General features: G+C 49.8%; 1 protein-coding gene across 8 annotated transcripts in view; it reads right to left on the reverse strand.

The window, feature by feature from the left end:
- The window catches only part of ptprt (protein tyrosine phosphatase receptor type T), a 1,756,894-nt gene that overhangs the window by 525,495 nt on the left and 1,205,942 nt on the right, over window positions 1-25,457 (reverse strand). For all 8 annotated transcript variants that reach the window (XM_086005548.1, XM_086005547.1, XM_086005549.1 and 5 more), the window contains exon 10: window positions 11,033-11,234. In XM_086005548.1, the coding sequence (XP_085861674.1) occupies window positions 11,033-11,234 (202 nt within the window). The remainder of the gene's footprint in view (window positions 1-11,032; window positions 11,235-25,457) is intronic.

Raw genomic sequence — 25,457 nt, forward strand, 5'->3', positions numbered from 1 at the left:
ATTTCCCCATTCCTCATTATTAATTCCCCAATCACATCCTCTAAGGGACCAACATTTACTTTAGCTACTCTCTTCCTTTTTATATACCTGTAGGAGCTCTTGCTTTCTGTTTTAATATTTCTTGCCAGTTTACTCTCATAATTCATCTCTCTCTTTATTATTTTTTTAGTCATCCTTTGCTGGTTGTTAAAAAATTCCCAATCCTCTGGCCTCCCACCAATCTTGGCAACATTGTATGCCTTCATTTTCAATTTGATACCATCCTTTACTTTCTTAGTTAGCCACGGATGGTGCTCCCTTCTCTTAAAATCTTTCTTTCTCACTGGAATATATTTTTGTTGAGAGTTATAAAATATCTCCTTAAATGTCCGCCACTGCATTTCAACTATCTTACCTTTTAATCTATTTTTCCAGTCCACTTTAGCCAGTTCTGCCCTCATGCCATTTTAATTGCCTTTGTTTAAGATCAGGACACTGGTTTGAGATACAACTTTCTCACCCTCTAACTGAATTTGAAATTCAACCACGTTATGAACACTCTTTCCTAGAGGATCCTTTACTATGAGATCATTTATTAATTCTGTCTCATTACACTGTACCAGATCCAAGATAGCCTGCTCCCTTGTTGGTTTCATCACATACTGTTCTAGGAAACCATCCTGGATACACTCTATGAACTCCCTCCCAAGGCTACCATGGCCAATTTGATTAGTCCAATCAATATGGAGATTAAAATCACCCATGATTATTACCATACCTTTTTTACAGGCCTCCATTATTTGTTGATTTATACTCTGTCCAACAGTATTGCTACTGTTTGGGGGCCTGTAGACTATGCCCACCAGAGACTTTTACCCCTTATTATTTTTTATCTCCACCCAAATTGATTCTACATCTTGATCTTCTGCACCAATATCACTTCTCACCACTGCACTGATCCCATCCTTTACCAACAAAGCCACCCCACCTCCCTTACCTTTCTGTCTATCCTTCCAAATTGTCAAATACCCTGGAATATTCAGTTCCCAGCCCTGGTCACCCCAGGGCTGGGAACTGAATATTCCAGGGTATTTGTAATGGTGATCAGATCATACCCATTTGTATCTATTTGTGCCGTCAACTCATCTACCTTGTTACGAATGCTGCGTGCATTCAGATATAGAGCTTTTAACTTTGTCTTTTTACCATTTCTCCTTGTTTTGGCCCCATTTTCTGTTGCGCTCTTATTTTTAAACATTCTGGCCTAGAAATTCAGTATAGCCAGTTTTGGGGCGGAAAAGTCAGGCGGCCGGTAAAGTTTGCGCCCGGCGCAAAGTCGAGGCCACTTCGCCGATATTCAGTAGCTTCGCACTAAGAGTTTGCTCGAGCGCTAAAACTGGCGTTACACAACTATCTTTAGGCGCAAAGCCGGCGGTACTGAGCTAAACCGCCGAGGCCGGGCGCAGCGCAGGTGCGGTCATTTCTTGATTGACAGCAGACACCCTGGCGCTGGCCAGCTCTTAAAGGGGGAAGGGTCGAGTTCGTCTGCTGCCACGCCCTGGACACTGCAGCCCTCCAGCTAGGCCTAAACACTGCTGCTGAACAGAAATAGCGCCGGGAAAGATGCAGAAGGCCCGTGAACGAGCGCAGCGCTTCACTGGCCATGATTTGAGGGTGCTGGTTAAGGCTTTGGAGAGGAGACGCAAACTCTTGTTCCCGGACAGTGGCAAGAAGCCTACCACCAGCGTCTACAGGAAAGCCTGGAGGGAGGTCGCCCACAGGGTCACATCCAACAGCGAGGTCCCCAGGACTGGTGTCCAATGCCGGAAAAAATTCAATGACCTCACAAGGATTGTCAGGGTGAGTGCCCTTTCCAGTGTCCTCCTCATCCTTGCATGTGCACCTCACATTATGGGCAAAGGGACCTGAAAGCCCTAGTGGCCAGCCCTCATCCAGCAGCTATGGGACTGGCATGAACATCAATTGCACATTCTGCACTTTACACACTAGCCAAGCTATTCGACCATGGGAGGCAGTGCACACAAGATCAGGGCACCACACTGGCCAAGCTATTCGACCATGGGAGGCAGTGCACACAAGATCATGGCACCACACTGTACTTAGAGGCCGTCCTTTCTCTTGCAGGCCAAGCTGGCACACAATCAGAAGAGCCGGACTGTGACCGGGGGAGGCGGTCCCCAGATCCAGCAGCTCAGTGACCTTGAAGAGCGCGTGGGTAACCTCATGGGTGCCCGGGTGATTGGCCCCGTTGCATCTGGAGATGCCGACCCTGTTCTGGGCACCAATGGTAAGGACATCGCCTTTTCGACCTCTCTCGTCCTACTTGCGCTTCAGATCAACATCCTTTGCCACTGTCCGACCAATGCGCTGAATGCCACCACTCATGCCTCCCTCGCTGACGCCCTCTCCTCACTCTAAAGCTACTCTTGTGCCTTCCTGCTTTCAGATGGTGAGGAGGAGGTCCCTGAACTTGCCAGTGACAGCCCCTCAGAAGAGGAGGAGGAGGAGGAGGAAGAGGAAGAGCAAGGCGGCCCATCAGGGGAACCCTCAGCCGCGCCAGGGGATGCCAATGGAGGGGATACGTCTTCCCTGGAGAACAGCCAGGGGGAAGTGTCGCAGGAGAGTGTAGCTCCTGTGCCCAGTGGCGTGCAGCAACGCGGGAAGGGTCGGCCAGCTCGGCGGCCTTCTTCCCAGAGGGGGGAAGGGTCGCAGGGGAGTGTAGTTGCTGGGCCCAGTGGCATCCAGCAACGCGGGAAGGGTCGGGCAGCTCGGCGGCCTTCTCCCCAGAGGGAGAGTCCGGCCTCCAGTCCGGAGACGGTCCTCGCCAAGGAGGTGCGCCTCCTTGATCAAATGTCCATGGACTCGGATCGCTGGCACACCGAGTTCATGGGGGTTGTGGCACGGTTGCCTGAGGCCATCGAGTCCCTGGCTCATAGTGTGGCCGATTTCGGCGCCTCACAGGCCAGGAGTTTCGAACAATTCGAAGCAGCACAGGCTGCGAGTCGGGCAGAATTCGGGGCAGAGCAGTCCGCGAGTCGACAGGTGATCAGTGGTGCCGTGCAGTCACTGGCTGGTCTGATGCGGGCACAGACCAGGGCAGTATGGGCACTCACTGCTGCCACACTCGCTGTGTCAGCCAGGCATCGCCAGGGCACCCGCCGCGCTGCATCAGCACAGCGGTCTGTCCTTCAGCAGATTGCTGCGCATGCTGCAGTGATGGCCCGGGCGAGTGCCAGTGTCTCAGGCGAGCAGCGAGCACCTGCCATCAGCCAGCTTGCCCCCATTCCTGCAGCCGCCACTGCCACTCCCCCAGTGGAGCTGCGACGAGCTGCTGGAGAGCCTGCTGCTGCCCAGCCACAGCTGCAGCAGTCACCAGCCGGCCCCTCGAGGGCCAGAGCTCGTCTAGGCAGACCCCCGAGGGCATCTCCCGTCACGCCATGTGCCCCTCAGGAGCCTTCCCCCAGCCTTGCAGCAGCCACTGCGCACACTTTGAGGAGGAGCAGCAGGGCGGCCAGGGGCCGCAAAAGGCTGGTCAAGGAATCGCCCTCGCGGGCCACAAAGTAGAGGGTGTGGGCAAATGTGTTTTTATATGGGGATGGTTGTTTTGTTTATGGGGATGGTTGTTTTGTTTATGGGGATGGTTGTTTTTGTAAGGCCGAGGATGAAGGCCATTTTTGTGGAAATGTTTTGTTATTCCTCCCCAGGTTGTGGGAGTGAGTCATGTGTGTGACAGTTTTTTGGGGGTGTTGTCTGTTTTTGGGTTTCATGTGGGAAGGGCCCTGAGTTTGTTCAATAAAGCATTTTATTTATTCAGCTTGTCCATGTTTGATGTTTGAAGTGGTTGTTGCCTTAACCGGCTGAGGGCTTGCGGAGCGGCTGCATTCAGGTCCCTTCATTGCCACAAGCCATTCCCTGACAGGGGGCCTAGAAGTGACGCTCAATAAGCCGCCGACGGGCGGCCCTTGGACCTTGTGCCTCCCTCCTGGGCTGGTACTCCTCCTCCTCCTCCTCCTCCTCATGCTCCTCCTGCTCCTCCTCCTGAGGTGGTGCTCCAGCGTGAGGTGGCAGTGCCTGAGTCCTGCGGATAGCCAGGTTGTGCAGCATGCAGCAGACGACCACGACCTGGGAGACTCTCTCCGGCGAATACTGCAGAGATCCTCCGGAACGATCCAGGCAGCGGAACCGTTGCTTGAGGACACCAATCGTTTGTTCTATGATGTTCCTAGTGGCTTGATGGCTTTCGTTGTATGCCTCCTCAACAGGGGTCCTGGGCGCGCGGAGCGGGGTCATGAGCCAGGTACACAAAGGATAGCCTTTGTCCCCAATAAGCCATCCTCTTGGGGGAGGCTGTGCCTGGAACATGTCAGCCACAGTAGTCTGTCGCAGGATAAATGCATCGTGGCTGCTGCCTGGAAAGCGGGCATTGACAGCTAGGATGCGCTGCCTGTGGTCACACACCAGCTGTACATTGAGGGAATGGTAGCCCTTCCGGTTGCGGTAATCCTCGGCATTGTGGATAGGTGCCCGCAAAGCCACATGCGTGCAGTCAATGGCGCCCTGCACCATGGGGAAGCCCGCTGTTCTCGCAAATCCCACTGCACGCTGCTGCTGCTTCTCCAGGGTCATGGGGAAGGAGATGAATTGGTGTCTCCTTCTGAAAAGGGCATTGGTCACCTGGCGGATGCAGCAATGCACGGCGAACTGGGATATGTTAGCAATGTCCCCAACAGCGGCTTGGAAGGAGCCGCTTGCATAGAAGTTCAGAGCCACCGTGACCATCACTTCCACCGACAGAGACGTCCTGCACCTCAGCTGTGGACGCAGATCTCTGTGAAGCAGCTGGCAGATCTCTGCAACCACCTCCCTTCTGAAGCGCAGCCTCCTAACACACTGCGCAGCAGGCATGGTGAGATAGGACACCTGCTGTCGGTATTTCCTGAGTGGGTAAGGCCTAGGTTGCGAATGCCTGTTGCCCCCTCTGTGTCTAGCCAGGGCTGCCCCTCTCACACAGCGTCTGCGAGCCCTTCGCACATAATGCTGAAACTGAGGGTTGGCACCCCATGCAGCCCCCATAATATACTGGCAAACAATGACCTCACAATGAAGGCGAATTGCCAAGCTCTGGCCTGAAGCCAAAAATACCTCTCCTATGTTGGGCCAAAGCAGTAAGCTCTCTTCCTTGGTCTCTGTCCAGAAATCCGTTGCACAAGAGTGATTGCTGCAAAATGGCTGGCCTTTATGGTTCAGGGTAAGTGCCCTTTAATTAGCGCTCCCCGAGGCCCGCATGGCCTCTGCTGCGTTGCAGTTCACAGTTCTTAGGAGCGCCACGCCCACATTGGGCGGGCGCGACTGAAGTTCCGGATTGGGGCGCACAAAGGGCGTTGCACGAGGAAATGACGTCATAATCTGCGCGCGCAGCTGAGCGCGCGCAAACACTTTGCGCCGGCGCTAAATGTCTACTGAAGTTGGGCGTAGGCACAGATCACCCTGCGCCCGGCCGCTATGTGCCTAGCGCTCGAGATCTACTCCTCCTAAGGCGCTAACGGCTGGCGCACGCAACTGAATTTCTAGGCCTCTGTCCCTTCCTGTCACACTCTGGTTATTATTTCCCCCATTTCTAACCTGCTCTATTGTTTTCCCATTTCTCATTGACTTTTTAAATTCCCGCTCACCTGGACCCTCCCCCCCCACTATTTAGTTTAAAGCCCTCTCTACCACCCGTTATTCGATTTGCCAGGACTCTAGCCCCAGCATGGTTCAAGTGAAGCCCGTCCAAATGGAACAGCTCCCTCTTATCCCAGTACTGGTGCCAGTGCCCCACAAATCGAAACCCATTTCTCCCTCACCAGTCTTTGAGCCACTCGTTCATTTCTCTGATCATATTTATCCTATGCCAATTCGCTTGTGGCTCAGGTAGTAATCCAGAGATTATTACCTTTGTCGTTCTGCTTTTTAATTTAGCCCCTAGCTGCTCATGCTCCCTCAGCAGAACCTCTTTCTTTGTCCTACCTATGTCATTGGTACCTACGTGGACCATGACAACTGGATCTTCCCCCTCCCACTCCAAGTTCCTCTCCAGCCCAGAGGAGATGTCCTTAACCCTGGCACTGGGCAGGCAACACAGCCTTCGGGACTCAAGCTCTCAGCTGCAAAGAACAATATCTATCCCCCTAACTATACTGTCCCCTATCGCTACAGCATTTCTTTTTACTCTCCCCACTTGAATGGCTCCCTGTACCATGGTGCTGTGGTCAGATTGTTCATCCTCCCTGCAGTCCCTGCCCTCATCCACACAGGGAGCAAGAATCTCGTACCTGTTAGACAAGGCCAAGAGCTGAGGATCCTACATCACTGCCCCCTGGATCCCAATACCTGCCTCGCTTGTAGTCGCACCCTCCTGTCGCTGACCATGGGCCAAATTTGAAGTAATTACTCTAGTGGGTGTGACTGTCTCCTGGAACGTAGGCCTAGAAATTCAGTAAGGCGCTGCCAACTTTGCGGCCAGTTACCGCCCAAAGAGGGCTTCTGCGCCAATAGAGGAGGTTGCGCTGATATTGAGCTCGGCGGTAATGGCGGCGGTAGCCGGTAGCGCTGCACCGGCACCGATGACGTCATCGGTGTGCGCAGTGCCCCGTTTCCGCCCCGATGCCGGCCCGACGCCCATATTCAGTTGCCGCCACCTCCTCCGTGGCGGCCGCTACTAACATCCGGAGACCAGGGCCTTACTGCAGCCTTAGTGGGGTGCATAAAGGTGGAGGTGCGGCCGGCCGCTTTTTCGGCGGCCGCATGCCCGCACCTCCTTCCCCGGCCTCCTCCACCACCCCCCCCGTGGCATTGCCGGCTGCTTTCCGCGAGCCCGGCACTTCTCCGTGGTGCCGGGCTCATTTGCCGGCACAATCCAGCGGCGATCTCCCCGTTGCAGGCACCTCCACCTTAAGAGAAGGAGGAGGCCTGCAGTACCGCAGCCTGCCGCACCGCATCGGGTGTCGCAGCGGCACCTAGAGCGCTGAAATTCAGTTTCAGCGCCCCAAGCGGGGGCGGGCACACCCTGGAATAGCGCCTGGTTCCGACTTGGAGCGCAAAAACTGAATATCTGACGGTCGCAACTGGCTCCGCGCCCAGCGCTAACTTTTGGGCGCTAGCCAGCTGGCGGGGCCATAGTGAATTTCTAGGCCTTAGTGTCCAGGTAACGCTCTTCCACTTTCTCCTAATAAAACTGGATACTAAAGAACATCCTCCTCTGCCCACTATGGAGCTTCATTAAGAGGGAAACTGAAATACAGTATGTACTCTGACAGAGCTTGTTTATTCTGAGTGACAAGGAATCACAGGTATTCCAGGATGCAAGGGATCTCACATCTTGGTTTCATACTGGTCCAGACACTGCAGAGCGAACATCTTCCACTTGACACTTCAGCGGTTTTGTGTGTGGATTCTTATTCATCAGTTGTCTCGATAGGCAGACACATGCTAGTCTTGCACCTTGAGGAGAACTTCCAGTGCTGATGTGTATCAGAGGTGAGAGTGGTGTGGTGACACCTTTCGAACTGTAACCTACCCTGCTACTGTTCATCATCTATCAGTTTCTGTGGTTCATTGTGCAAGGGAGGCAGAAACTGGCATCTATAAAATCAATGGAAGAAAGTTAACCTACTGGATACATTGCCTAAATGGTCACTGAGAGTGATACCTCTTTTAATTTGCTCCAGTGGTGCACGTTGAGATGTCTAGAATCCATGACTGAGTGAAAGCTCCTTATTTTCTTGTGTATTGCACAGCATTGTGCCTGGAATAAAACCCTTAGCTTCATAGCATTCACAACTTCATGGTGACAGACTGTCAAAAATCACCCCTCTTTCTTAATGATGCATTTCCTTGTGGTGTATCTCAGCTTATGCCAACAAAACAATTATGGAAGTGACGGAGGTGGCTGTTTTTCTAATAACCTTGAGATGTATTTAACTACCCTTATGTTAGCAATCATTCTGATGTAATTTCACTGCTGGACTTTAATTTGCCTCTTCCTCCAAGGGCATACACAACAGTGATGTGACCTGGTGTAAAGATAGTAATCTTCATATCCTTCAGCATAGCTAGGGCACATACTGTGTTTTGTTAAAATGTAGGCATTTTGTTTCTTTCATGCTTAAAGAAGAATGGAAATGAGGGTACAGGCATCCTTTTAAGGACACAGACACTTCTTCTTGGGCCAAGTATCAGCCTCTTCGAACTTAGTGCCGCAGAATGAGCATTTGCTTTTAATGCATCTGTTCCAACCCTGACTGAGAATGCAAGTCAGCCATTTTTCGATGGAGTTCTCAAGTACATTTCCAGTCTGTCAGTGGAGAGATGAATAGTAAGCACATCCTTGTAGGTCACTGCTGCAGCTTAATATTTGCCGATATTAATTGTAGCTATCCATTCACAGAATGGAATGTCTGTAACTTGTTCCAAACTTTCAAATCAGGTTTATTTGGCATACACTCGTGACAAACTGATTAACAGTTTGCTACTCCTCTATACTCACAGCAGCAAGGCATTTTTCATTACAAATTTGGCTTGACAATAAAAGGCAATGATGAAATGCATAGCTAGTCAATAGAAACAATTGGGAGATTAGAGCTAAAGGTTTAGGGGCCTGTAGGTGCTTATATACAGTATCAGAGGGGAAGTTGCATCATCATGCAAGTGGTTTTAGAGGTGTTCTGCACTACAAAATTTGAAAGGTCAGTTTTAAGCTATATCCCCTGGGGGTTGTCAGGCCAAAGTTGTGTATGTCTTTAATCAATGTACATTATTCTGCAAATTTATTACTGTTCTACAACTGTTTATCGTAAGTTGTACTTGACATGAATCTTGTCATTCATGTGGAAATGACTTATGAAGTAATACTGGGCGGCCTGCTGGTGGCGCTGTCCAGGGAGAGTATAAATACTCGGGCATGGACCCAGCTTGCTCAGGACATTCTTTAACAGGAACTAGTGAAGGACACAACTAGATCTCCATGTTGAAAAACAGTTGATTAAAGCCTTGTTTAATACTTAGACCAAGTGCCTAGTAGTTTTCTTATGTCAATATGCTTGTCTATAATTACTATTGATCTATCTGAAGCTTAAGTTTTATAACTGCTACTCTTAAAAGCATGACTTTAAGCACCATAAATGCAATAATGCTTGGTTCAAATTGGATGACTGGTTCAAAGTTTATAATGAAATTATTTTAAGGTAAATAATATCAAAACTGGAATTAAGTTTGGTGCATAATGGTATCTCTTCTATCCTGATATTTTAAGAAAATAATTCAAAATTTAAGTTGAATTTTCTTGAAGGAGTTTGCTTTTATTCATGGATCCTCAATTTTTGTTGGTTGTCCACTTTAATCTCACTTTTTTCACGTTATTTCTCCCATAATTGTAAATTCCCCTCTCCCTGAAGTATACACCATTTTCCAACCATATAGGGGCCCTCCTGCAAAACCTTTGCCACTTTTGAGAGTTGTGGGTTCAAGCCCCACTCCAGGACCTGAGCACTAATCTAAGTTGATGCTTCAGTGCAGTGTTGCATTTTCAGAATGAGATGTGAAAAATCGAGGCCACCTCTGCCTGTTCAAGTGAATGTAAAAGATCCCGTGGCACTATTTGAAGAACAGCAGGGAGTTTCCCTGATGTCCTGGCCAACATTCCTTGGTTAGCCAACATCATGAAAAAAAGTAACTGGCCAGTCATCTCAGTTGTTGCTTATAGGACCTTTGTGTGTGCAAACTGGTTGCCTCATCTGCCTACATAACAGCAGTGACTGCGCTTCAAAGATCATTCTTTGGATGCCAGGTGCTTTGGGATGTTGCAATATAAATGCACGTTTTTTTCCCTTTCTTATTTGTTAAGAGGAGTTCAAAACAACATTTTAATTCTTCCACTAATTTTTCTTTTCACTTTTTTTAGGAAATGCCTACCACCCATGGCTGTGGTGAGATCCTAACCTCTCTGTGTGGGAAGCTAAGCAAGTAACTATGTTGTAGAATTAGATAGAATCTGCAGCACAGAAGCAGGCCAGAAAAAAGACTTGTGTTGCTCCTTTAGTGATTTATGTATCTGCATTTCCAGATCTCTCTGTTCTATACAGGAAACTTTCTTTTAACCGGCAAAATTCAGGAGTAGGTTCAGGTAAGTTTTACTATATGTTAGTGGCCGTGTAACCGGGATTCCTGGATCTGTGGCCGTGTAACCGGGGTTCCTGCACCTGTGGCCATGCAACAGGGACTCCTGGATCTGTGGCCGTGTAACCGGGACTCCTGCACAAGTGCTGTGTAACCGGGGCTCCTGCACCTGTGGCCGTGTATGGGGCTCTCGTACCTTGGTAAGTATACCTCTCTGTAATCCGGACTTTTTGATCAACCGGCACCACACCGGTCCCGTCGGTGCCGGATAAAAAAGAGTTTCCTGTACCCAGTTTCTCACCTTCCAAGGAATAAGTGGCTTCCTTATTCTTCCTATCAAAATGACCCACCTCACATTACACTATATTGAATTTCCTTTGATGAATCTGCCCACTCTGCAACCTTTTTATATCTTCCCCTATTTTGGTGCAGTCTTTCACATTATTATCTATGCCTCCCCAAACTGGTATCATTTACAAATTTTGATACCAATACCATAGCTCCAATTCTTGAGTCCAATTCATTTATGTATATTGGTAAACAACAGTGGTCCCAGCACAGATCCCTGTGGGACACCACTTCCCACTTCCTGCCAGACTGAGGAACTTCCCTTAACTCCTACCCTCTTTCTGTTTTGTAGCCATCTTTCAATCCATTCTGCTACCTAACACAAAGTACATTAAGGAAATCTTTCCCCTTCTGAGCATTCCGAATGCCAAACTTCTTAATTGAATGCAAAAACATCTAAGAATTATTAATGTACGTTGACATGCACTCAAATGTTTAAAAATAATTGTATAAAACAAAGAGTTCTATTGATTTTTTTTTGCCTTTAAATCAGAGTGGCACAATATTGTGGTTTGATTTTTATTTTTACCTGAAATTTTTGTAGTAATGCGGGCAGTGACTGGTAGCCCAAATCCTTTCACTGTGCTCGCTCTGATTGTGAAAGAGTACGTGGTCCCTGGGTAGAGCCCAACAAACAAGTGGTGTGTCTCATTTCGTTGTTTGAACACCCTCCCTCTTTGACTGGAAAGTTCCACATTCGGGTCAAAGGAACCAGCAGCCTTGTAGGTTATCTAAAATGGAATAAAAGCCGCTTTTATAAACTGCAGATTACACAAATAAAGTTTCGGTAATGGTCCATTTGCTGTTTGGAGCATTCTGAAGCATTGGCACTGAATCTGCTATTTCCATCCGGCCCATGGTGTGCACAAAGAAATACAACTGCTCGCGAATGAGCCGATTACAGTTGCCATTCACGTCAGCCCGAGTGACATACAGACACTGAAAGGCAGGGCCCATGATTTATTTAACAGTGAATTATTTTTATGCTAGCTTCTCTCTGAATTTAATCACCAAGTACAATTCCAAGTGAGCTGTCGAGATAATATAACTTGCATTTCTTCCTCATAACTTGCTTCCTTTCACATAATAAAGGAATATGAACATATTAATTTATGAAAACAGCACCTTTTTGTATTCTCCTTGATGTATCTCCACATTCTAATTTCTACTTACTGAAAAATAACAGTTCAGACATTGATTTGCTCAGCAGGCTTAACAAATCTCTATCATAATTTCATCAGATGTTATAATCACTTTTAAAGACAAATGTGCAACATTTTATCTCCAAAACAAACACAGTGTAACAAGATTACAATTTTTTTTGTTGGTGGGGGAGTACTGTCAATAAAAAAGTTTGGCACACCATATATTCTACAGTGAATGGGAAATATAAAGATATTTTATGGTAATGACATACAGAAAACCATTGAAAGCTGTACAAGAAAAAAATCACAATAATAAGATTAAATATAAAGATTCATACTTTCAACACTAGATGTGCAGAAATCCTAGTCCTCTTACTAATAACAGGATGGAGAGTGTGTATTTACTATATATATTTATTACTTCTCTTGTAGTTGATTTTCAAGCCTCAAGAAGCTAAATATTTATTTCCCTCTGACAGGATATCACTGCATGATTTCTGATACGGCGCACAGCAAAAGGGACCATTATATTAAAATGCAATGTCCTAGTGAATGCATAGAAATCTGCAGCACAGCAAACAAATGCTTTCATTTGTCCATCAATATTTATGAAATAAGAAACATGAAATATAAAAGTACTATAATGAAAGTATAAATTATAGTGTGACAAATCTCTGTATGTCTATAGTCTGGAAATGTTCTTTTAAAAAAAGGAATCACTGCTGGAATATCTGTTGCTGAAAGTAAATGTCACACTCACTCATGCCGATTCTTGAAGTAAAATGTCATGGTGCATGTAAATTATAGGGTATTTTACAAGGAATGTATGTATGAAATATTATTGTGCAAAGAATATTATTAGTTTCTCGGAAGGTAAAGCCATGTTCAATATTTTATATCTTTCCATTTCTCACATTGCTTTCATCCAAGTATGTTTTAATTTTTCGCAAAAGTGTAAATTATTTAAAATAGTCTCAGAAAAAGATAGCACCCTGCACCATAAATTGAGTGGTCGCACACCAAGCAGCAAGTGGGGCGCTACTGGAAGCACTCCCCCTCCTTCCTGGGGCACTACCATTCAATATTGCGGCGCTACGTGTAACAGTGCCACGTGCGTCGACAAGTAGCGCCGCGGTATTACAGGCCTCCCTCCCCTGATTAAAGGGGAGGGGGTTTAGCACAACGCGCACCGGGGCCCTGCTGGACCACCAGGGAGCGGGGTACCGGGAAAACAGCCCGGCACTCAAGAGGAGTGCCGGGCTGCCCGATCGCGGCCGGCACCCCGCATTAGGAAGCGAAGGGGGCAGGTGCTTGCAGGCGGCCCCAGAAAAAAGCCGCCACGGCCGCAAATATACCACCCTGACCCTGTCGGACATATTGTCTGGCGGTAGGTCAGGGGTGGAACACAAAGTTTGCAGCCAGGGCACTTCGCCTGGCGATGATGTCATCGCCGGAGCTGCTACCGGCAACTGCCGCCGCTAACCACAAGCTGAATTTCGCGGGAGGCGTTAGCGGTACCGTGCCCAGGTGCTAGGGGCTTTGCGAAGCAACCCAATTTTCCCCCCAGGTGTTCGCTGTGTTGAGATGCCAGGTTCTCGATTGTGCTGTTCTGAATTGAAACAACACCAGGTTTGTTGGCTGTAAAGGTACGATGTGAAGTGAGTTTGGCTAGTCACAGTCCCATTCAGAATGGGCAAAGGCCCACAGCCCAAATCTACCCCCAATTCACATCTTTCTCAATTGGCAATCTCTCTCAAAGAGGCCATAGGCACAGGAACTAGAAAATGTTGTTCGTTCAGTCGGGATGCTCTGTTGAAGTCGGACCCGAGGCAAATTGTTGGGGCAGACAAGAGGGAGTTTTGTTTTGCAGTTAACTGTGCTTTATCTGACTTGGGAGGGCTTGATACTGAACTGGGAAACTGAAATGGGAAAACGTTGCATTTCCCAGCACTCTTGCTCTTCACCATGATGAGCACAAAATTAACAATAAAACATATAGGCCTAGAAATTCAGTGGGCCTTGCGCCCACTTAGCGCCTAAAGAGGTCTTTTGCGCCGGCGGGGTGGTAGCGCGGAAATTGAGTGCAGCGGTATTGGCGGCGGTAGCCGTTAGCGCTGCGCCGGGACCGATGACGTCATCGGTGTGCGCGGTGGTCCGTAACGCCCCGAAACCGCGCCGATCCCCATATTTATTTGCGCCCGCCTCCTCCGAAGCGGGCGCAAACAGCGAACAGAAAACGGGGCCGTCCTGCTGCCATAGTGGGGCGCTTTAAAGCTGAAGGTGCAGCCGGCCGCTTTTTCGGCGGCCGCCTGCCCGCACCTCCTTCCCCGGCCTCCTCCACCCCCCCCCCCCCGCGGCATTGCCGGCTGGTTTCCGTGGAGCCCGGCACTTCTCCGTTGTGCCGGGCTCTTTTGCCGGCACTCGCGATCGGGGCTCCGGCCGTTGCAGGCACCTCCCCCTTAAGAGAAGGAGGAGGCCTGCAGTACCGCAGCCTGCCGCACCGCATCGGGTGGCACTGCGGCAAATAGCGCGCCGATATTCAGTTGCAGCGCCCCAAACGGAGGCGGGCACACCCTGGTATAGCGCCCGCTTCCGAATTGGGGCGCAGAAGACGAATATACGGCGTGCGCTAATGCCTCCCCGCCCAGCGCTAACTTTTGGGCGCGAGCGAGCTGCCTGCGCCCAAGTGAATTTCTAGGCCATAGAATGTATTCTTTATTGAAGTTATTTAAAATAAAATGGCCTAGAAATTCACTTGGGCGCGGGCAGCTCGCTCACGCCCAAAAGTTAGCGCTGGGCGGGGAGGCATTAGCGCACGCCGTATATTCGTCTTCTGCGCCCCAATTCGGAAGCGGGCGCTATACCAGGGTGTGCCCGCCTCCGTTTGGGGCGCTGCAACTGAATATCGGCGCGCTAGTTGCCGCAGCGCCACCCGATGCGGTGCGGCAGGCTGCGGTACTGCAGGCCTCCTCCTTCTCTTAAGGGGGAGGTGCCTGCAACGGCCGGAGCCCCGATCGCGAGTGCCGGCAAAAGAGCCCGGCACAACGGAGAAGTGCCGGGCTCCACGGAAACCAGCCGGCAATGCCGCGGGGGGGGGGGGTGGAGGAGGCCGGGGAAGGAGGTGCGGGCAGGCGGCCGCCGAAAAAGCGGCCGGCCGCACCTTCAGCTTTAAAGCGCCCCACTATGGCAGCAGGACGGCCCCGTTTTCTGTTCGCTGTTTGCGCCCGCTTCGGAGGAGGCGGGTGCAAATAAATATGGGGATCGGCGCGGTTTCGGGGCGTTACGGACCACTGCGCACACCGATGACGTCATCGGTCCCGGCGCAGCGCTAACGGCTGCCGCCGCCAATACCGCTGCACTCAATTTCCGCGCTACCACCCCGCCGGCGCAAAAGACCTCTTTAGGCGCTAAGTGGGCGCAAGGCCCACTGAATTTCTAGGCCAATAAGTTTAAATAGATTCTAAGATCTTATTCTGTATAGTGTGAGAAACAGTAGGTGAATTACGTGACCTGTGCAAAACAAAACCCTCAAGAGTATTACTATATTACTGGAATGAATATCATCAGCGATTGTGAATTCATATCAAGTCAATAAGTTCACCCCTTTGAACACTCTGGCTAAGATTTTATGCGGCCTATGGCTGCGTACGTCATCATCAGTGCCCCACAAGTTCCGGTTTCCACATGCGATGTGCGTGCGCAAAAACCCGGAACTTGCGATCTGTCAAGTTTCAGCTTGACAGATCGTACGCATCCGCTGGAAATGGACATTCGCTGGCGCAGGGTTTGGCTGTTTGCGAATACCCACCAAACCCTTACGCCTGTGTAAGGCCTTCTTTTACCAGCGTAAGGGTTGAAATAAATGTTAAAATTTTTTTTAAACATTTTAAATTAGTTTAGATTATTTTTGTCCCATTTAAAGTTTAAATATATTTTTCAAAAAATTAAATTTTTATTTTAAATGTTTAATTAAATGGGCCTAGAAATTCATTGTAGCCACTTTTGGGGCGGTAAAGTGGGGCGGCCGCTAAAGTTTGCGCCCGCCGCCAAATCGAGGCCACTTCTCCGATATTCATTAGCTTCGCCCTAAGAGTTCGCTCGAGCGCTAAAACTGGTGCTGGACGCCTCTCTTTGGGCGCTAAGCCGAAGGTGCTGATCGATAGCGCCGAGGCCGGGCGCAGCGCAGGTGCGGCCATCTCGTGTTTGACAGCAGACACCCTGGCGCCGGCCAGCTCTTAAGGGGGAAGGGTCGACTGTGTCTGCTGCCACGCCCTGGATAGTGGAGCCCTCCAGCTAGGCCTGAACACTGCTGCTGGACCCAAATGGCGCCTGAAGCCATGCAGAAGGCCCGTGAACGTGCGCAGCGCTTCTCAGAGCGTGATCTGAGTGTGCTGGTTGGTGCTGTGGAGAAGAGGCGCCATGTTTTGTACCCGGACAATGGCAAGAAGGCGCCGTTCCGCGTCTACAGGAGAGCCTGGAGGCATGTCGCCAGCAAGCTGTCAGCCAACAGCGAGGTCCCCAGGAGTGGTGTCCAATGCCGCAAAATGTTTAATGACCTCACTCGCATTGTCAGGGTGAGTACCCTTTCCAGTGTCCTCCTCATCCTTGCATGTGCACCTCACATTATGGGCAAAGGGACCTGAAAGCCCTAATGGCCAGCCCTCATCCAGCAGCGATCGGACAGGCATGAACATCAATTGCACATTCTGCACTTAACACACTGGCCAAACTATTCCACCATGGGAGGCAGTGCACACAAGATCAGGGCGACACACTGGCCAGGCTATTCCACCATGGGAGGCAGTGCACACAAGATCAGGGCGACACACTGTACTTAGAGGCCGTCCTTTCTCTTGCAGGCCAAGCTGGCTAATAATCGGAAGAGCCGGACTGTGACCGGGGGAGGCCGACCCCAGATCCAGCTGCTCACCGAGCTTCAACATCGCGTGGAGCGCATCATGGGTGCCCGGGTGATTGGCCCTGTTGCATGTGGAGATGCCGACCCTGTTCTGGGCACCAATGGTAAGGACATCCACGTTTGGACCTCTCTCGTCCCACTTGCGCATCAGATCTACATCCTTTGCCACTGTCCGACCAATGCGCTGAATGCCACCACTCATGCATCCCTTGCTGATGCCCTCTCCTCACTCTAAAGCTACTCTTGTGCCTTCCTGCTTTCAGATGGTGAGGAGGAGGTCCCTGAACTTGCCAGTGACAGCCCCTCAGAAGAGGAGCAGGAGGAGGAGCAAGAGGAAGGCGGCCCATCAGGGGAACCCTCAGCCGCGGCCACCCAGGCCAATGTAGGGGACACGTCTTCCCTGGAGGGGAGCGTGTCGAAGGGGAGGGGAGCTCATGGGACCTGCGGCCTGCAGAAACACGGGAGGGGGGTGAAAGCTCGGCGGCCTTCTCCCCAGAGGGGGGATGCGTCGGAGGGGAGTCCAATTGCTGGGCCCAGCGGCGTCCAGCAACGCAGGAAGGGTCGGCCAGCTCGGCGGCCTTCTCCCCAGAGGGAGAGTCCGGCCTCCAGTCCGGAGATGGTCTTCGCCGAGGAGATGGAACGCCTCGAGGACTTGTCCGCGGACTCGGAGCGCTGGCACACGGAGCTCATGGCGGCAGTGGCACGGTTGCCTGAGGCCATCGAGTCCCTCTCTCGGAGTGTGACCGAGTTCGGGCCCTCAGAGGCCACCAGTTGGGCGGAATTCGGGGCAGATCAGGCAGCGAGTCGGGCAGAATTCGGGGCAGCTCTGGCAGCGAGTCGGGCGGAATTCGGGGCAGATCAGGCAGCGAGTCGGGCAGAATTCGGGGCAGCTCTGGCAGTGACTGGCCAGGTGATCAGTGGTGCCGTCCAGTCACTGGCTGCTCTGATGCGGTCAGTGAACAGGTCAACACGGGCACTCACTGCTGCCACACTCGCTGTGTCAGCCAGGCATCGCCAGGGCACCCGGCGCGCTGCAGCAGCACAGCGGCCTGTCCCTCGGCAGATTGGTGCGCATGCTGCAGTGCTGGCCCGGGCGAGTGCCAGTGTCTCAGGCGACCAGCGAGCGCCTGCCATCCGCCAGCTTGCCCCCATTCCTCCAGCCGCCACTGCCACTCCCCCAGTGGAGCTGCCAGGAGCTGCTGCAGTGACTGATGCTGGCCAGCCACAGCTGCAGCATTCAACAGCCGCCCGCTCGACAGCCAGACCTCGACTAGGCCGACCCCCAAGGGCATCTGCCGTCACAACATGTGCCCCTCAGGAGCCTGCCCCCAGCCTTGCAGCAGCCAATGGCCTTACTTCGAGGAGGAGCAGCAGGGCGGGCAGGAGCCACACAAAGATGGCCAAGGCATCGCCCTAGCGGGCCAAATAGTCGAATGTGTGGCCAGTTGTGTTTGTTTTTTGAGGCCGAGAATTGGATGTTTGTTTTTTGAAGGCCGATGATGTGATGTTTGTTTTTTACAAAGGCCGAGAATGACGGCCATTTTAGTTGCACTATTTTGTTAATCCTCTCCAGGTTGTGGGAGCGAGTAATGTGTTTGAGTGTTTTTTGGGGGTTTCGTCTGTTTTTGGTTTTCATGTGGGAAGGGACCTGAGTTTGAACAATAAAGCATTTTATTTATTAACATTGTCCATGTTTGATCTTTGAAGTGTTTGTTGCCTTAACCGGCTGAGGGCTTGCGGAGCGGCTGCAATCATGTTCTTTCATTGGCACAAGCCATTCCCTGACAGGGGGCCTAGAAGTGACGTTCAATAAGCCGCCGACGGGCGGCCCTTGGACCTTGTGCCTCCCTCCTGGGCTGGTACTCCTCGTCCTCCTCCTCCTCATGCTCCTCCTCCTGAGGTGGTGGTCCAACGTGAGGTGGCAGTGCCTGAGTCCTGCGGATAGCCAGGTTGTGCAGCATGCAGCAAACGACGACGAATTGGGAGACTCGATCCTGCGAATACTGGAGGGCTCCCCCGGAGCGATCGAGACAGCGGAACCGTTGCTTGAGGACGCCGATTGTTTGTTCTATGATGTTCCTAGTCGCTTGATGGCTCTCGTTGTATGCCTCTTCAGCAGGGGTCGTGGGCGCGCGGAGCGGGGTCATGAGCCAGGTACACAAAGGATAGCCTTTGTCCCCGATAAGCCATCCTCTTGGGGGAGGCTGTGCCTGGAACATGTCAGCCACAGTTGTCTGTCGCAGGATAAAGGCATCGTGGCTGCTGCCTGGAAAGCGGGCATTGACAGCTAGGATGCGCTGCCTGTGGTCACACACCAGCTGTACATTGAGGGAATGGTAGCCCTTCCGGTTGCGGTAATCCTCGGCATGCTCAAGAGGTGCCCGCAAAGCCACATGCGTGCAGTCAATGGCGCCCTGCACCATGGGGAAGCCCGCTATTCTTGCAAATCCCACTGCACGCTGCTGCTGCTTGTCCAGGGTCATGGGGAAGGAGATGAATTGATGTCTCCTTGTGAAAAGGGCTTCGGTCACCTGGCGGATGCAGCAATGCACGGCGAACTGGGAGATGTTAGCGATGTCCCCAGTAGCGGATTGGAAGGAGCCGGTGGCATAGAAGTTGAGAGCCACCGTCACCTTCACTGCCACTGACAGAGACGTCCTGCGCATCAGCTGTGGCTGCAGATCTCTGTGAAGCAGCCGGCAGATGTCTGCAACCACCTCCCTTCTGAATCGCAGCCTCCTAACACACATCGCGGCAGACATGGTCAGATAGGAGGTCTGCTGGCGGTATACCCTGGGTGGGTAAGGCCTCAGTTGGCGACGCCTGTTGCCCCCTCTGCGTCTAGCCAGGGCTGCCACTCTCTCACGGCGTCTGTAAGCCCTTCTGGCATAAGGCTGAAAGTCAGCGTTGCCACCCAATGCAGCCCCCATTATAGGCTGGCAAACACTGAGCTCTCAATGAAGGCAAAGATAATTGCTAAGCTCTGGCCTGAGCCAAAAATACCTGTCCTAGTGTTGGTCCAAACCAGTAAGCTCTCCTCCTTGGTCTCTGTCCAAAAAACCGTTGCACAAGAGTGAATGCTGCAAAATGGCGGCCCTTTATAGTGCAGGGTAAGTGCCCTTTAATTAGCGCTCCCCACGGCCCGGCTCGGCTGTGTACCATTCCACTTCACAGTCGTTAGGGCCGCCCGGCGCACAATGGGCCGGCGCGAGTGAAGTTCCGGTTTGGGGCGCACAAAGGGCGTTGCACTAGTAAATGACGTCATGATCTGCGCGCGCAGCAGGGCGCGCGCTAAGACTTTGCGCCGGCGCTAAATGTGTACTGAAGTTGGGGCGAGGCGCAGGTCGCGCTGCGCCCGGTCGCTAAGCGCCTAGCGCTCGAGATCTACTCCTCCTAAGGCGCTAACGGCTGGCGCGCCCAACTGAATTTCTCGGCCATGGTATTTTAATTAATTTCGAACCTGTGATAATTAATTTTTATTTCAGCGTTGAGAAAATGTATTTTTTTAGGGGATTCCTATTCATGCTTACGGGGATTCCGTACACAAATGGAATCCCCATAAGCATAATGGGAATCCCCCTTTGTGACTGGTTGGTCTGGCCCACGTGATCCCAGGGACGCTTGCGAACCGCCTGCGCCCCTGGATACGTGGGCCTTTATGCAGGTGTACGCCTGCAGGACCAGGACTGCGAGAGTCCGAAGATCCGGAGAAATCAGGTAGGTGCTGTAGTGTTCGTGTGTAGATAAAGACACTGAAGACAGGAGTTGGTTCATAGGTATTTACTAAGCAAGTCTGGGGGGGGGGGTTTCTAAAGGATATACACAATACACAGGCTTATATAGCCCAAGTGGCAATTACCGGCATTACGCACACCTGGGGCTCTTAAAGGCACATACACCATAATTGCTCTTAAAGGCACATACACCACAATTCCTCCCCTTCTAGCTAACTAGTACATCATATTTTAAGTAATTATTAATTACATGTTATATGCAAAATAATATATATTGCTGTATTAATTAATTATAAGTTAGTCTCTCAGGAGGCTTCCTGACTCGGTCCGGATAACGCCTCGGGGGTGTAGTAGTTTCTGGTGGTGTAGTAGGTTCTTCTGGCAAGGCTGATTCGGCTTGAAGGCCAGTGTCGGGTTCATCGGGCTCCAGTATCGCCGGATCGGAGGTAGATATGGGTATCTCTACTTCATCGTTAGATGTATAGAGTGGTGGTATAGGTTGTCCCTTTTCGGATGACTTGATGATTTGGTCAGCATGGCGCCTTATTATGCTGTCTCCGATGTCCACGGTATACATCAGTGGTCCTAATCGTGTGCAGATAGTTCCAGGCTGCCATTTCTCGGTACGGTAGTCCCGGGCCATCAGGGAATCTATGGGACAATACCGCTCCTATGCCGTAAGGGGATGCATCGCACACCAGTCTGATTGGTAGTGATGGGTTGTAATGAGCCAAAATTTTCTCGGATGTGATTAAGTCTTTACATTTATGGAAGGCACGTTTACAGTCTTCGTTCCATTTCCAAATCACTCCTGTCTGTAGAAGATCATTAAGAGGGTGTGGAATAGTTGATAAGTTCGGTAAAAATTTATGATAGTAATTTATTAATCCCAGGAATGACCTTAATTGTGAAACATTTTCAGGTGCTGGGGCTTTTATAACTGCTTCAATTTTTTCAGGTGACTTATGCAACCCTTCCTTATTAATTATGTGGCCACAATATGATATCTGATTTTGGAAAAATTCGCACTTGGGGCGATTTGCTCGTAGGCCCCGTTCTTTCAGCCTAGTGAGCACCTGCTCCAAATTGGCAAGGTGCTCGTTGTCGTTTTCTCCTGTTATAAGGATGTCGTCTAGGTAGCATTGAGTCCCCGGAATCCCTTGCAGGACTTGCTCCATAGCTCTTTGCCAGATAGCTGGAGCTGATGCTATTCCAAAAACCAGTCGATTGTACTGGTACAGGCCTTTGTGTGTGTTTATTGTGAGATACTTTTTAGAGGTCTCCTCAACCTCCATCTGTAGATATGCCTGTGCCGAGTCAATTTTTGTGAAACGTTTCCCTCCGGATAGTGAGGCAAAAATATCTTCTATCCTCGGAAGAGGATACTGTACCGTGTGAAGGACCGGGTTTACAGTCACCTTAAAGTCCCCACAGATGCGAATTTTTTTCTGTTCCTCAGAGTTATTTTTCAATGTTTTTTTCATGACTGGAATGATGGGTGTTGCCCATTCGCTCCAATCTATTTTGGATAATACGCCTGCCTTTTCCAAATTCTTCAGCTCTGCCTCGACTGCCGGACGTATTGCGTATGGCACCGGTCTTGCCTTAAAAAATTTTGGAATTGCTGTATCTTCCACTTTTATTGAGGCGGTGATGCCTTTCAAGGTTCCTAGTTTCTCTTGAAACACTTCTTTGGCGTTGGCCAAGATGTCTTTTAATCGTTCAGGTATGATGTCATCATTGTTTTTTTCCTTACTGGTCACCGTCAGTGCCTGAATGGAGTGCCAGTCTAAACGTATTTTCCTTATCCATTCACGTCCCAACAACGGTGGACCACCATCTTGTAGAATGTATAAATACAACTTTTGTATTTCTTTGCCGTTGTATACCACAGGCACCCTTATTTTTCCTTTGGGGTAGACTTTCTGCCCCGTATATGTTTTTAAGATAATGGATGTGTCTTTTAGAGGTATATGCGAAAATAGCCTCTCGTAATCTCGTCAATTTATTACGGTTAGAGCTGATCCTGTATCTAGCTCCATTTTAACTGGGGACCCTGCTATTGTGAGTGTAACCCAAATGGTTTGGTAATCCTCTTTGGCAAGTACATTATGTAATTTGAGACAGCTTAGTCTCTTGTTTCCGGAGTCGCTATCGCTATTCTGGTCTTTGGAGCTATTGTCCGTCATCATTTGTACCTTCCTGTACTTTTCTTTATTGATTTTTTGTTTTCTGTCAGTGGATTTATTTTGTCCAGATTGGCATACCCGTGCAATGTGTCCAATCTTACCACATTGCCTGCATGCTTTGCCCTTGAACCAGCAGTCCCTCTGGTTATGGGTGGATCTGCCGCAGCGATAACATCTTCCGAACTCCTGTGTCATTTTATGGGTGCCGAAGTCCTGTGTCTCTTGTTGTATCTCTGCAGCTCCTTTTGCTGCTGCTTCGTATGATACAGCCATACTGAAAGCTTTGTCCCATGTTAAATCTTTTTCAGAAAGCAGTCTTTTTTGTGTTTCTTCACTTAAGAGACCGCAAACAAATTTGTCTCGAAGATAATCCGATAGTCCTGCTCCGAACTGGCAGTACTTTGATAGCATTCTTAATTCGGTTAGGTAATCAGCGTTACTTTCATTCTTGTGTTGATTTCTCTTGAAGAACTTGAATCGTTCCGCTATCAGCAGCGGTGTTGGGTTTAAATGCTCCTGCAGGGTATCAACAATTTCTTTAAAAGTCTTGTCCTTTGGTTTGGCTGGAGTGATTAAATTTCGTAACAGCCCGTATGTCTTCACGCCCATTAAGTTCAGAAGTACTGAAGCTTTTTTTTCATCTGTTATTCCATTTGCAGTGCAATAAACCTCTACTCTTTCCACGTATGTGGTCCAATCTTCTATTTCGCCATCAAAAGCCTCAATATTACCAGATTTAGGCATTTCAGAAAAGATATGGCGCTTCCCGCGCTTTTTTTTTCTCTTCTCTCTGTTGCAAAGATATGGCGCTTCCCGCGCTTTCCCGCCGCTGCTACCGATAACAACGCTGTTTTACTGTGGTTTCCGTTTATTCACTGTTGGAGACTCGTTCCCGACGGAGGTCTAAACGCTGACCTGCTTGCCGCGCCGGCCGTCTCTCGAGTGCACCCTCCCAGTCCGTTATTGCTTGCCTCCGATTTCGCTGCCTGTCTCAGCTGTAGAGCCCGCCGCTGGAGCTCCAGCCTGACGCCCAGGAAGGATTAGCGCAGTACCTGTCACCAGCTTGGCCAGCTGGTGAAACCACAGTTTCTCTTACTTCCTTGAGTCTTCTGGACGCTGGAGGAATCGGTGTCCTTGAGGTGCTGCCGAATTGCAGGTAAGTCCGTTTCCACTTCGTCGCCACTGTAGTGTTCGTGTGTAGATAAAGACACTGAAGACAGGAGTTGGTTCATAGGTATTTACTAAGCAAGTCTGGGGGGGGTTTCTAAAGGATATACACAATACACAGGCTTATATAGCCCAAGTGGCAATTACCGGCATTACGCACACCTGGGGCTCTTAAAGGCACATACACCATAATTGCTCTTAAAGGCACATACACCACAGGTGCGGAGTTTTCTTGTGGTTCAGAGGCGTTTGCCCGCAGCAAGCCTCCGACCGCAATTTCCACCCCATGTAAAAGCCTTGTGTCTAAAATTTATGACTAAATAGCAGTACAAAAAAGATGAGAATGATGGAAGAATCAGACATTACTTTCACCTTATTTTTTTTTAAACTTCATAGTTCTTTTTGTGAAAATGTCACAACAGACATTATTCCAACTGTGGCCTAATTGATGCCCCATTGATGCCCAAGGTCTGCCTGATTGAATTTTCAGGCGGACCTGTAAATAAGCGAATGGCCTACCTTCAATAAACAGGTGGTCGGCTGCTTAAATATGTAAATTGGGGTCCAACATCAGTGGTAGAATGGCAGTTGCAAATTTCAGGTACAAATGTGTGGAGGCGGAGGTGTGCATGCGCCACCTTGTTGTGCCAGATCCTTAAATGGACCACTGGATGCTGCTCAGAAAAGGGCCCAGGAAACCTTTATTTCTGTGGGCCCAGGAGGAGGAGGAGAGCACCTCCTGGGCCCAAACAAAAAAATTCTGGCCCACTGCTGTTCTGTACGAAGCATCTCCCGCCCACAAAAAACGCTGGCTGGCTCAGTTTGGGAACTGGCTGAAGCGGGTCACCTGTTTGGTGCCTGCAGCTCCCTGGCTGCATTTAAACAAGGCCCAAGTTGGAATATGGTTTGGTTCACCTGAAGCTGAGGGAAAGAGGTGAGGAAAACCACAGCCCAGATTACTCACACTGAAAAACAAGGTAATTTAGACCATAGTATACTCCAGTATATGACAGCAGTAATGGTAGTTACAGTGCTAATGGAAGAGGGGTAAAAGGTGATTATATTTTTTTTTAATAACTTCCTAAGAAGGGTAGATGTCTTTTCTTATTATTCTTACACAGTTGAGGCCTTGTTTACAACCAAAAATTATGTTTTACTCGCATCTAATGAGACCTTAGAGACAAAACAGACTAAGAAGAAAATAAATAGTAGTAGTAGTAGGCCATACGGCCCCTCAAGCCTGCTCTGCCATTCAATAAGATCATGGCTGAACTTTTACATCAGCTCCACTTTGCCGCCGAAAAATCTATCGATTGCTATCTTGAATATACTCAACGAATGAGCATTCACAAACCTCTGGGTAGAGAATTCCAAAGATTCACAACCCACTGAGTGAAGAAATTTCTCCTCATCTCAGTCCTAAATGGCCAACCCCTTATTCTGAGACTACGACCCCTAGTTCTAGATTCTGCAGCCAGGGGAAGCAGCTTCTCAGCATCTACCCTGCCGAGCCCTCTAAGAACTTTATACGTTTCAATCAGATCACCTCTCGTTCTTCTAAATGCCAGAGAATATAGGCCCATTTTACTCAATCTTCCCTTCTATTACAGCCCTCTCATACCAGGAATCAGTCTGGTGAACCTTCGTTGCACATCCTCTAAGACAAGTATATCCTTCCTTCGGTAAGGAGACCAAAACGGTACACAGTACTCCAGGTGTGGTCTCACCGAAGCCCTAAATAATTGCAGCAAGACTTCCTTACTCTTACACTCCAACCCCCTTGCAATAAAGGCCAACATAC

Source organism: Somniosus microcephalus, chromosome 13 (genome assembly GCF_052327205.1).
Source record: "Somniosus microcephalus isolate GS21.2 chromosome 13, FLI_Smic_1.0, whole genome shotgun sequence".
NCBI classification, from domain to species: domain Eukaryota; kingdom Metazoa; phylum Chordata; class Chondrichthyes; order Squaliformes; family Somniosidae; genus Somniosus; species Somniosus microcephalus.